The 13,979-nt window shown below is 36.6% G+C and overlaps 1 protein-coding gene across 2 annotated transcripts; it reads left to right on the top strand.

The window, feature by feature from the left end:
- Positions 1 to 9,097: 9,097 nt before the first annotated feature.
- Positions 9,098 to 13,930, top strand: LOC107593368 (probable G-protein coupled receptor 157). Of its 2 annotated transcripts, XM_016283056.1 has the most exons (6): positions 9,098 to 9,177; positions 9,289 to 9,886; positions 10,529 to 10,742; positions 12,537 to 12,731; positions 12,892 to 13,103; positions 13,734 to 13,930. In XM_016283056.1, the coding sequence occupies exons 2-6, from the start codon at positions 9,510 to 9,512 to the stop codon at positions 13,747 to 13,749; spliced, it is 1,014 nt and encodes a 337-aa protein (XP_016138542.1). In that variant the 5' UTR covers positions 9,098 to 9,177; positions 9,289 to 9,509; the 3' UTR covers positions 13,750 to 13,930. The 2 variants fall into 2 exon arrangements, with proteins under 2 accessions (XP_016138542.1, XP_016138541.1); XM_016283055.1 differs by having other exon boundaries at positions 9,115 to 9,886.
- Positions 13,931 to 13,979: the final 49 nt, after the last annotated feature.

Genomic DNA, 13,979 nt, shown 5'->3' with positions numbered 1-13,979 from the left:
GTGTAATTGGTTACAAAATAGATTTATTTTGATTCATGAGCTGCAGTTAAGCTGCTATAAAAGTCATCTGCACCGTATCAATGTCACAGTCAAACTTTGCCATTAATTGTTTTCTTTAAGAGTCACATAATTTCAGCCTCTGTGTCTAAATGTAAGATGAGTTTCAGAGACATTATTGATCAATTGTTCAGTGACCCTGCACTCATCACCATTTGTGCTCCAACCTCCATTCGTGAACAAATACTGCTGAACTTAAAATAGAGAAAATGTATCTAAAGCAGTGGAAGAATCACGGATCCCTTTGTGTCTCAAGTCTTTTTTGTTATCCAAACACATATATGAACTGACTGTATAAAGAGGTTTATTTTCGTCTTTGATTGAACAGTCTCAGCACTGGATATCCCCTCTCTGGAAGATCCCTGACTTCACCACGGCTAATTGGTCTACTGATGACAAGACCCATGAGACAAAAGGTGAGAGGGTTTGCCAATCTAGATTTACGGACTGCCTGACGTCTGTACATTTATTTGGTGGCTACCAGAGTGGTTACTTCCATGAACCAGTGGTTAACTCACAAGCACCTCTGCTGTTGCCAGAAGCATCAGTGTGCTGATAGTAATGTATTTCACTGGCTGAAAGGTGGGCTGTGTGAATTATTAATGCTTTCTAGATCTACAAATAGAGCTTGCATTGATCAACAGTCCCTTGAGTAAATTGATATTGTTTAGGAATGCAATGTTTGCACTTTGTCTCCCCATATAGCCTTGCAAAGACTTTTTTTGGTAAATAAACATGTTTTTCACCTGTGAGTCCCCTACGACTTTTTCCAGTTTTCCCAGTCAGTTCTTTTTTTTTAAGATTTGTATTTTCAATACTGTTAGATAGTGAAATGTGGTGGTCCTCACCATGTCTATAAAAATGTTTGCTTATTTTTAGTCGTTCTTCTTCTGAAAAAAAATTGCTACCAGTGTCAGAACTTAACAAGGCTCAGGGCAAAAATGCAACTGAATATGACAAAACACATTGTTTTTGTGTTTGTTTGTTTTTTTTCCCTAATATTTCTTAATTTTATGCTTTAGTCCTGGTTACATTATGACATAATATAAGGTTTTGATATGGATTTAAATTTATAGCTAATAGCTTAATTAATTTGCATTGTAAATTTAATGAATTAATTCCGTATTTTAAATAGTTTGAAAGACTAAGCTCTCTTAAAGGTAAAATGCAAAACAAAAAAGTATTTTCCTGTAGTGGGTTCTGATTTTTATTTATTTAACTTGATCAAGTTTCCAGTGACTGTTTATTGTTCAAATATTCTATTTTTATAATATTTCTTCTAACACTGAAGTACCAACTACTTACCTAAAATCACAGAGGGGAACTTGCTGGCACAGAAATAGTTTAATTAGCCGAATAAAGGAAGTTTTGAAGTTTTGCTCAGTGACATTCTGCAGTACTTTCCCTTTAAGATGATTAAGTCAGAGGAATGAAATGACTGCTGTTCTATAGACAGTGTGACACAACCGTGGGAGAAAGAGGGCGAGAAACCAACAGTGCAGACGGTGGTCAAATCAAAGTGCTTCTTTCACAGAAACGTATCCAGATGTCCAGGAGAAGATGAGAGACCCTGTGTCAGCAGTAAGGTGAGTGTCTGATCCTAGTTATTCAATATGTCTAACTGGCCTTCTTGATATACATACATTTTTCTGAGATTAGTTTCAGTACTAACTTTAGCTGCATTCTGATTGCTTTGACATTATGAGATTTATCTATTACATATATTGCAAAAAAATGGAAAAGACTAGGTTTTAGGAGGAGGGGGGGGGGGGGGGGTTTAAAGGGATAGTTCACCCAAAAATGAAAATTCAAAAAAGTGTATTACTTTCTTTGGAAAACAACAGAAGATATTTTGAGAAATGTCTCGAGTGTTTTTATTCTATACAGTAGACACCAATGGTCACCAAAACAGTTTGGTTACCAACATTCTTTTTGTGAATGCTTTAAATTAAACCAAGTAAATGATGACATAATTCTCATTTTTGAGTGAACTATCCCTTTAAGAGATGCTATATCCATTAGATGCCTAGATATCTGCTCCTGTACAACTGGTTTCACTCCATTTAATTAAAATTTTTAACAATTTTTTAGACATTCAGATTTTTCCAGTTCACTTAAACAGGTTACGTAGTTCTGCCTTCTCTGTATAAATTCAGGCAAACTTTGTGACCCATAAACATTAAATCGATCTGTCAGTTAATGCAGCAGCTGTGTATTTTGGTTCTGAAGTGTGTCAGAGGTGTACAGGCACACGCCAGTGCCAGCTGGCAGGTGTGTGTGTGTGAGTGTGTGTGTGTGTGTGTATGCGCGTGTGTTTTTCCCCTGCTTCCTGAAAGCCTGTATTAGAGATTACATCAGGCCCAAAGCAGCCAGGAATTCCTGCCATCATGTGGCCTCAGCAAGCCGTCGGCCTCACGAGACAGACACAGGGACACAACACTGCAATTTAGCAACTGCAGCAGAAACCAGATCACGAGGAGTGTGTTTGTGTATGAGTGTGTGTGTGTGGGCATGTGGGGGTCTGAATGCTTTTACAAGGCACTGCATGTGATATAATGATTTTCTACATCTGTGCTGATTCTGGTGGCACACATGCCGCTTTCTTCTGATTCTAAAGATTGTCAGACAGCTGTGTGCTCATCCACGGGTGCGCGTGTTTATGTTTGTCTGTCCAAAGAGCCGATCGGATTTCCTCAAAGCAGCCTTCAGATGTGGCCTAGTGATACTTTTGGCTGACAGAATTCAAAGCCTTTAATCTGATAATATCTACCAGTGTTGGAGATGTCATTTAGTGTGCATCCTGTCATGTTATATCACACAAAACACCACACATATGACGTGATAAGACACATCCAGTATCTAAAAAGCCAGCCAAGCAGGACTGACAGGTTGTCTCAAGTCTCAGACAAACAGAAATTATGATGTACAGTCTGAGATTATAGACTTTACAAAAAAAACAAACAAACAAAAAAAAGAGTTGATCTGTATTTCTGTTTTATGTTTTTGTACAATTATTTAAAAATCTTTCAAATAAAATCCTCAAAATTACATTTACTTGAGAAACAAACCTGCAGAAGATATTTACATAAGGCTTGTTACATATTGCTTTATGTATTTTTCGTTTATTTAAAAATATTTTGCATAAGGCATAAAATAATGATATATATTTTATATATAAGTGTATATTGTTAAATCGATCTATATCTTTTTTAAGCCTCAATCTAAAAAAATTTATAAAATGCATTCTTAAAAATTTGTTTTCAAAACAAAAAGCAATAAAAACAGTACATTAAAAAACAAACACATTTATAATGTATATAGAATTACACATTATAAATGTATATTTATATTGAATTAAAATATTAAAATGAAATGACAATATATATGTATATATATATATATACGTATATATATATATATTACATTTATATCAGTTTTTAGATACATAATTTTAATATACAATTTTTTAACATTTATTTTAATATATAAATAAATTAATATGGTTTATAAAATATTGCTATATAAAAACTTTTTGGGGGGGGCTTTTAGTTCTATACACATTCAGTGAAAAACTTTCCAAACCAGTCGAAGAAATCCCCCCATATCACTATTCATTTTATGGTTTGTTAACAATTTGGGTGAAATGTAAAAGAAAAGGAAGCTGCTTGAAGTTTCTTCTAGGAAAGCCTCACCCTGTTTCTGTCCCCCTCCCCCTTCCCACAGTGATGTCAGCATTCATGTGAGGTACTGAAGCAGTCAGCGCAGGGTTGTTACTGAAATAGTCTCATAATTACAGGTGTGTTTGCTCAGACTCCGATAACGCAGAGGACGCAACGGAATATTGTATCAGCAGTTACTGTAAAAAGGCTTCACTGGTGCCTCTCGCTCAAACTGAAGAGCAAGGAACGAAGATAATATCTCATGCACTACTTAGCCCTCTCTTGACCTCAAGCTGTTTTCATAGGCAAATGCTCATTTCAAGAGCTAACACGCATGTGTGCGGCTGGCCGGCGCTGCATGTGGACTTTTATTACATGCCATAACTATATATAACATAACCAAACAGCACTGCAGGAAAAAATAGCTTGGTCACAGTACCCCTTATTGCTTCAGTATGGGATTTTGTGCGTCTGATGACAGTGACTAAGCCTGGTGTGGCATGCAGCTAATGCTCTACCGCATTTGAAGACCCTGATCTGATTTTACTGTCACCGGCAGCCGTACACAACTGTTTTTCAGCACTTTCTTTCTCTCTTTCACTTTTTATTTATCTTTAATTGTGCCTCCACTTTTTCTTCCTCACTCTTCCGCTCTCCCACGCACATGTTAACTCTCTCCCACTCTCTTCTAAGCCTTCTTGCTAAGTAAGCAGAGGCCCTTCTTCTCTGGCAGAGCCCTTAGGAGAGAGGCTGCCTGCCCAAAATAGCTGCACTGTGGGGAATACCAACAGATAGGGCCTTCACACTGCTTGTGTAGGTGAACAACAAATCAGGGACCGGGCTGACCAACCCCCCACCCACCCACCGTCATCTCACTCTGTACAACATATGACACACACACACACACACACGCTAACGTTTGTGCTCTTTCACACACATCCATTTTCACAGTTTCTTACAGGCAAATATAGGCTGATCCCTTTGAACCTAGATTCAGCGTTTATTTGAGAATAAGTGAGTCAACGCTCTATTTGCGGTGTAGAGGGTGAGCATAGTTCATTTAAGTAATAAAGGAAGGTGTGCTCTCCCCTCCCCGAGGTGTGGCGGCCTCTCAAACTCTCTCTCTTTTTTCTTTTTTTTTGTAAGAGTTGAGTCTTTCTTTTTCAGATGTAAGCTTTAGAGGCTTGTTTACGTTGGAGGGAGAGCCTTAGCAAGCTAGCGTTACTGTCGTAAAGTGTACAGAGATCTTCGTCAGTGTATTCTCAGGGTTTGTTTTCATCTTGTGATTATTAAAGGTAAGTGTTGTGGGTAAGTGTTCTGTCATAGGTTATTGTTGAAGGCTACCCTGGAAGTCGATGCATTAGTGTGTCACGCAGTTATGATGAAATTACATCATATGGGAACTGTGATTTTTGGTACTTTCTACCCTCAGTTATACAGTCATCATTGTCCCTTTGTACTTTATCAGTTGCACTGCAAAAAATAGTTTTCTTAATCAGTAATTTTGTCTTTATTTACAGTAAAAATATAAAATAAATATAAAAATAAATTTTAGACATTCTCAAATTTAAACAGGTATTTGTGTGTGTGTGTGTGTGTGTGTGTGTTTGAAGCCTGAACCTCCATAAATTGAGTGAGATTCATGCTTAAAAAATGCCAGAGGGGTATCTTGATTATCTTAAGATATCTTGTTTATATATATATACATATATATATATATACTACCTTTTCAAAGTTTGGGTTCAGTACTTTTTTTCTGAATAAAAATAATACTTTTATTCAGTAAGGACACATTCAATTGATTAAATGTAACAGTACAGTAGTTTTGGTTTTTATGCTTTATTGTTTTACTTATTCTATTTCATTATTTATTATTATTATATAATTATATATATAATTTTATTTAGGTATTTGTTTTATTTATTATTATGGGAAACAAATATATATTTTATATATTGTAAATTGTATATTTTTACCTAAAAAAAGAAACAAACAAACATACTGACTTGAGAACATTTTCTGAAGCGTGAAGGCTGTCATTCCCTGTGTTACGTCACACAGTTCTGTTTTCACTTGCAGCAGTGGTGAGGCGTAATAAACTGGAAGTATGAGATTTTTTCTGTGTTTTCAGGAGACCTCTCATCTACCATCATCTCTTGGAAAGCGAAAGCAGAACAAAGGCTTATTCTTTAAGGGGAAATCTACCTCTGTCCCTGGCTGTCATACAAGTACTGGACATTCCATGAGCAGAGTATTAAAGTGTCCAGAGCTCACCCGCAGGAGACAGGAGACTCATACACGAGGAGCCTTTATAGTCACCGACAGCTGATAGTGAGAGATGCTGAAGTGATGGAAGGGAAGAGAGCGAGTGAGGGATGAGGGCCACTGCTGTGAGTGGTTCTTTGGCAGTGTCTTAGCTGGTTGTTGTGTGGAGTGAGAACGAAGCAATCAGCAAGTATACTGCCGCAGAAACTCGTCACCTTGGGAGGCCCATTCATCCGACCCCGCTCACGCACTCAGCTGCCCACCCGCGCTCAGAAGCTGGAGAGAGACGAGAAAAGAGAAACCTCAGTCTGTACTCATTATCAAGCTTCTCTTCCCATTCATTCTTCTTCTAATTGTGAGTGTCAGCTTTTGTTTATTGGCACCGCTGTTTAAAAACTCACAGCGACTTGAGATTTTCAAGTGAAAGACTGATTCATGCTTACAGTATGTTTGCTCATATTTTCCGTGACATTGTAGTCATAGTTTAGATCAATTCATTCATTTTCTTTCTTTCTCTTCCTTGAGATCAGGAGTGATTCAGTCAAGTGTTATTGTGGAAATCAGCTGACTAGATTTCGCAGTTTCAGTATTGCCATGACATGGTGTGGCCTGATTATATTTGGCCTACTTAGCCAACAGTCCTTTGACATATTCATATTGTGTTATGATGTGTTTATTTATACATTTGCTAATGGACCAAAACATTAATCCTAATTATAAACCAAAAATACTTTTCATTCTGGTTTGAAAAAAATATGTAGAAAAAAGTATATAGGAAATGGAATATATATGGGGAAACAAAATACATATATATATAGAGAGAGAGAGAGAGAGAGAGAGAGAGAGAGAGTGTGTGTGTGTTTAATAACATTTTAAAACAATGTTTTGTAATATTTGTATAAATTAATATTTATTTGAAAAAGTTTTTAGTAGACTGTATTTTAATAGTTCTATATGAATGTCTTTTTTTTCCAAATAACAGTAAAAACAAAATAAGAGTTTTTCAAATGTTGTCATTATTGTCATGTTTTATTTCTCTATTTTTGGTGTATGTTTAGTCTTTAAAGCGGGTTTTAGTTGAGTTTCGTTTTCAGGTAATTTCATTAGTGTTGGGGTTTCGGTTGTTAATCATCAAAAGGGTAGTTTGTTCAAGTGAATGAAATACCTGTTACTCACTTGAGGTTTTGATGTAATAACATCAGTGTGGCAATAAGTTTGAACTTGTCCGGACAGCTGGAAATCAATTTAGTAAGGTCTTTTACAATGTATTAAAGCACTTCATTTTAAATCATATGCTAAAAATGTGATTATAATGCTGTGCAGTGGAGTGTAGCCTTCACAAACTTATGATCGCAAAGGTATGTTGAACACCTTATATATTTTTAAAGAGCAATTATAGCAAATTAACTGTATGAATAACTTCAGATATTTGTCAGTTTAGTCACTTGCTGGATTGAATCTTAACAATGTCAATTACGTTTTTGTATGCACAAAATGCATGAGAAATGCATGGGGCAAACTCCCAACGATCGTCTCTTGTTATTTCAGTTGTATGATTTACCCAGACAAAGGCAGACAGCATTTTGCATTTTATTCTAGTTTATCTCTAAAGTCTGGATTGTATTATGTCAGTGGCTCCGGAGTTTAATTTACATGTATTATCTGTGATAAAAGATCCAAATTGAACTTGAACATATCAGTATGCAAAATAGATGTTTTTACTTAGTCCTTCTCAAATATAATTTACATTGAATTACACAACATATAACACAATAAAATATATTACACAACATAATAATATGTATTTAAACATTATTCAACACATTTAAAATATAACGATTCCCTCTGCTGAAGGCTTCATCATTTATGCTCAATTTGAACAACCTTTAGGCTGCATCTTCACACCTTACTGGCAGAATTTGGTAATTAATTTAATTAATTATGGATGCATGGCAGAAGAATACAGAGTGCTGATGTCAAATTCATGCTGGTGATGTCTGTCAAGCCTAAAGGTATTTTTGAGGGCAAAAAAGACCCCTTTGCACTTTTTGCAAACTGAGTAATGAGAATAAGAGACACTGAAATTCCTCTAAATAACACTCTGAATGCACAGCTCACAGAACTGAGGGGAAGAAAATTTAGGGTTGCCTTTAATGGAGGACCAAGCAAAGCATTGATTTTTCTTTTCTCTTCTCCACTTTCTTCTTCTCTGCCTGAAATAAAACGATGCACCACATTGGGACAGAATGCTGCAGTTCTACGGGAAACAGTATTCTTAGAAAACATTATTGCTCTACTGGTGACATTGTGATAAATGGAGATGCATTTACCTCAAATTAATCCTAGCCTAAATAATAGACCGTCATCACACTGGATGCTGAAATATAGGTTACTTTGTGTGTGTGTGTGTGTGTGTGTGTGTGTGTGTGTGTGTGTGTGACAAAAACACCATCCCTCTCCAAAAACTTTAAGTAAGATAGATCATAAGATGAATGATATAAAGAGGTTAAAGAAAAGAGATCTTGAAGCTTTATAAGTTCACATTGCGCCATCTAATGGCGTATTATAGTGATTGCATGTATTTAATTGTCAATAATTGCGGGCACATTTACAATTACGCATTGCTTGCACACATAATTTTGCATAACTCCTCAACACAGTTCCATTTAGAATGTTGGAATGCAGTTGCATTTAATAATATTTCCGGGTGACTGACATTTTGTTGACAAGGAATAATGTTCTGAAGAAAGAATGTTTGGAATCTGTATCTACAGTCAGAACTTTGGTGTTTCGTTCGTGAACGGATCGTTGTTTCAGAATCAATCTTTTAAGTGAATCAAATGTTTCGTGATTAAAGAACAAAAACAGTTGATGTGATTTACTGTCGTCTGTGAAGAAACATGTTAAACGTTCTCTCTGTAGTCTCTTCTAATAAAGCACAATAAGACTTGTGTCGAGTGATTCGGTGTTTTTAACGAATCGACTGAGTGAATGGCTCCATGTCACCACCTGCTTGCGTGACGTTGAAACCAACAGAAAGAGTGTCTATATGAATCAGTGAACGAATCTTTTAGTGATGGATTCAAACGATTCGAATCACTTGGTGAATCAGTCATCAAAAAAGTGACAACCTTATCAAACTGATAAACGCAAACACAAAGTTCGTGAGTTCGTCAGCTTAGATTTCAAGGCTGAGGTACGTTTAGTCTTGTTTTATAAAGTCAATCAAGTATAGTAAAAACTAAAAAATAGACACAAAATTCAACATGTTTTGATTTGTTGTGATGACATTGTTTCACTGCCTCAGCGGTTGTGAAGAAGCTGTTGGACTGGCTTGTGAAGCTTCTCGCGCCGCTGGATCTTAAAGCCCGTCGCGGGGTTCATGGTAATGCTTCGTCAAGGGAAGAGAGGACTGGAAATCTCTTCGGGTTACAAGTGGATTCGATACTTCAAATAAGACTTTACCAAACACCGAACAAACAAACAAACGAGGCGCTGGTAGATTTTAAAGTCGTACAAGGGGAAACTATGGCCGAGACGAACCGCACCGAGGTGTATGTTTACGAACGGGTTGTTATCCTGTCATCATGTGTACTTTCGTTTTTTGGGTCACTTTTAATCATATGCACATTTGCGAGATGGCCCGATCTGAGAACCACACCGAGAAAACTGCTCGTGTATCTGTCTGTCACTGACCTTCTGTCTGCACTCTCCTACTTTTATGGAGTTTTGAGGAGTTTTGACTCTGATTCTGGGGATTGTATTGCGCAAGGAGCAATTTCCACATTCGCCAACACCAGCTCATTCTTCTGGACTGTGGCTATTGCCATCTACCTATACGTTTATATTGTTAAGTCCAGCCAGAGACAGGCCAACAACTTGGTGCTGTATTTTCATCTTATCAGGTAAACTCTACGATCTCTACATTTCTTCACTCCCAGGAAATTCTTAAAGGAACACTTCACCCCAGAAATATTCACTCGAGCTTTTCTAAAAATGTAACTTACTGACCATTGTGGTGTCCCAAGCCTGTATGACTTTTTCTTCTGTGGGAAACAAAAGCAGATGTTGTAAGAACGACTGAGTCACCGTTCACTTTAATAGTACCCATTTAAAACGCTCAATGTTTGTTTATAGTGTCAATGAAACTATTTTCTTAACATTATCTTTCAATTTAATGTTCATTATTATATTTATTAATGTATAGTATTTATTAAATTAGTTTACGTGTAGTTCAAATAGTTTCTCCTTTACATAAAAAAATAAAATTTATGCAATTATTTTACATAAGGCCTTCCATTCTGATATGGCGCTTTAGGAAAGGAAAGGAGATTATTTGTATTCCTTTTATGATATTTTGCCTTTTGAATCACGCCCTTTCAGCTACACAAAGAAAAAGGGTTTTAGACAGTCAGTATTCATTAATTTATAGAGAATTTAAGAAGGATTCTGCGTAATAAGGGAGAGGTTTGGTTTTCATGAACTCTCTTGTGCAGCCTGTGGATGTCTGTTTGCTGTCTGATCTTGTGATTTATGGTTTGTGTCAGCTGGGGCGTTCCTTTCGCCATCACTGTGGCAGCCCTGTCCCTGCACAAGATCGGCTATGATGCCTCTGAAGTGTCTGTTGGCTGGTGCTGGGTGAACATCCAGGCCGAAGACCATGTGCTGTGGATGCTGCTCACTGCAAAGATCTGGGAATTCATTGCCTATGTCACACTGCCAGTCCTGTACATGCTTGTAAAGATACACATTCACAGAGCAGTAAGTTCACTGCGGCTCATCACAGACAGTTTAACATTACAGCTTAGCAGAGGTTTGCATGACATTTTCATAAACTCATAATGTGTGCAACGGGCGAGTAATTTCTGGAATAATGTCCAGTGCTAATGTATAAGGGAAATATCATAAGATAGTGATTTCTAGGCCTGGAAATGTCATGAATATTAATAAAATCTTAAAGGTCATGGAAGTTTTGGTCATCAGTAAATTTTACTAGTTATGCTGACCTATAAAATATTAATATATATATATATATATATATATAAGACATTTAAAAATCAATTGGATAAATTATGGAAATTCACTGGTAAAAAGGGATGGGAATCCACTTAAGTGCATTGCTGAGAAAATTTTATATTATTTAATAATATTAAAGACTGGCCCACATTCTTGTCATAGTAACACATTCTGCAAACAACATGCTATAGTGATGGGGGTGTTTGATTATGGGTGGTTGACTTTTTTTTTTTTTACTTCAAATATTAGGCATAAAAAAATATTGAGTTGTGTTGTACTGACTCTTAAATTTCCAAAAATATATGTGGTCTTTTAGATTTTGTATTGGAAATTGGATTTATTTACCAATTTGTTGCATTCGTGCCTAAAATTGTCATATGGTGTGACATAAAAGTTGTTGTTCTATATAAAATGAAAATGGAATATACTCTCCCTAAGTAACTAACTTCACCATAAATCTTTATCAATATTATCTTAAGATTGAATTTTTTTTTTGTGCAGATCCATTAGATTTTGTATTATTTTTCTAAATCATCATGCAAAGTAAGGCTTCTCTCAATCAGGGTATCTTCCGTCCAATCAATTTTTGTTTTAATATTGAAGATACCCTGATTTCTCTCCTCAGCCTCTCCAGATATTTTAGATTCATTCTGACAAACCCTGTTATAAATCTAACAAAATGCTGTTTCCTTGCAAACAAAAGCCAGCCAAAAAAAAGAAATCATCATTGACACTATGCCTCATTCTCTTATGCCCACCAAGGCTGAATTTACAGTAAAAACAGTAATATCATGAAATATTATTAAAATAAAAATGGTTTCTATTTGAATATATTTTAAAGTGTAATTTATTCCTATGATGGTAAATCTGAATTTTCAGCAGTTATTACTCCAGTCCTTATTGTCACATGATCCTTCCGATATCACTCTAATATGCTGATTTGGTGCTCAAGAAACATTTCTTAGTATAATTCCAGGATGTCTTTTGAAAAGAGTAGAGGTGTGACCTCGGCATCCTGGCCAAATTTGCCCATTGGCCTCTGATCATCATGGCCTCCTAACAATCCTCATATCTATTGATTGGCTTCATCACTCTGTCTCCTCTCCACCAATAAGCTGGTGTGTGGTGGGCGTTCTGGCACACTATGGCTGCCGTCGCATCATCCAGGTGGATGCTGCACACTGGTGGTGGATGAGGAGATACCCCCCTGACAATGTAAAGTGCTTTGAGTGCCTAGAAAAGCGCTATATAAATGTAATGAATTATTATATATGTTGAAAAGAGTAGTTTGAAGCCTGATAGAAAGCAAAAAAAAAAAAAACAGCATTTAAAAAAAAATGTAACATTTGTCTTTACTGGCACCTTTGACCAATTTAATGACCATTTGTTAATTCTGGATTAATTCTTGCTGAATAAAAGCATTCATTTTATTCATTTAAAAATCTTATAGACCACACACCTTTTTAGGTAAGCTTTTTCTGTAAGACTAAAGAATGCTGAACTCTTTTTTATGCCATTTTTCTCTGTGATGTATTTAAGCATGCAGCCCTGTCTGAGTACCGTCCCATCCTGACCAGCAGCCCTGTCTCTCATTCGCCATCTTCCATGGCAGACAGGAAGCTCACCATCATCCCCATCATCTTCATCATGCTCCGCATGTGGAGCACCATCCGCTTTCTGCTCCTGCTGACCGACTCCCCTGCAGGACACAACCCAGTGCTGGTCACCTTGCATGTAAGTCATCCGGTTCCACTTAGTTAGCCCGAAATTAACTTAATTTACTTTCACCTGAAGTCCCATTCATGCAGTTTATTTGTATACTTCAAAGTCATTTATCTGTAATGGCCTTTATTATATTCAGCAACCCAATGATTCTAAATTCGTTTTTTAATAGGGAATTGGAAACACCTTTCAAGGAGCTGCGAACTGCATCATGTTTGTGTTGTTGACTCCCTCAATTCGATCACGACTGGTGGCTCAGCTGTGCTGCAGAGGTCAGGACAAACACGGGCGTTCAGAATCAGTGTCCCAGAACAGGGCAAGTGCACATACGCCTTCTCACAGGGAGGAAAACACCAGCCCCCAAACCTGGGAGAACAATGAGGGGTAAAAGCTGCTATGATCCTGCATCTGCTGCTGCACATTTAACTCATTTTGAATGCACAAGGCTGGAGTGAAAGCTCTGACTTTACGGCTCTTTGTTGTGCTTGTTGGAGTAACATCAGAGCCTTACACTCAGCCTTCTTGTTTGACCAAGCGCCTTCACGGATTACAGGGAACTGTGGTCACATGCACAAAGCCCGCAGAGCATGAAACACAAACGCACTTTCTGTTACCGGTTTAGCTCAGCACTTTAGGCGAGAAGCTTTCTGTCTTCCAAATCTGTTTTCATTCTGCTGTCACAGATATCTCATGTTCATTTAAATAGAAATGAGATCTGTAGCAGCTCAGGGGAAGCAAGGATACAGCAGTTTATTATTTAGTGACCAAAATGGCAAATGTACTGTGACGTGTTTTTACAAGGGATTTTTTCCCCCTTTCTCCCAACAAAGCACATGCATTCTTAATGCAATGTTATTACTTTACATTACAATTAATATGGATTTTAAAGCATAAAGCATGATTTATGTGTATTATATGCTGTATTTATATGTACAAATGTATTGGATTTCTTTTGTCTATATGAATGTATTATGTCATAATCTCATTCTTCTTTTTTCACTTTTTTCTGTGTAGAGTCACATGCACCTAACAAGGACACAAGCCGCAACATGCACATTTATTGTTATTTCACACAATGCCTTAAAAATACCTTTGGAAACAATGGGGAAGAAGTGGCTTTTAGTCTTTGTATACGTAGTTATGAATTTGTATTATAGTTATATTTTATCAACATATCAATTGATTTCAATAAAGCGATTCATTACCTGTCAGATTCAGTATTATTTTTTATATGCTATTATTGTTTTCATAAATATTTTG

This window comes from Sinocyclocheilus grahami, unplaced genomic scaffold, assembly GCF_001515645.1.
Source record: "Sinocyclocheilus grahami isolate Dianchi unplaced genomic scaffold, SAMN03320097.WGS_v1.1 scaffold170.1, whole genome shotgun sequence".
Lineage (NCBI taxonomy): Eukaryota > Metazoa > Chordata > Actinopteri > Cypriniformes > Cyprinidae > Sinocyclocheilus > Sinocyclocheilus grahami.
This window is presented reverse-complemented; position numbering and strand designations above follow the sequence as displayed.

Bases quoted from the DNA above. Each gene is read 5' to 3' on its own strand.
- LOC107593368 (XM_016283056.1), top strand. From the start codon at position 9,510: ATGGCCGAGACGAACCGCACCGAGGTGTATGTTTACGAACGGGTTGTT. The intron at 9,887-10,528 runs GTAAACTCTACG...GGTTTGTGTCAG, and splicing joins CTGTATTTTCATCTTATCAG to CTGGGGCGTTCCTTTCGCCA. The intron at 12,732-12,891 runs GTAAGTCATCCG...GTTTTTTAATAG, and splicing joins CAGTGCTGGTCACCTTGCAT to GGAATTGGAAACACCTTTCA.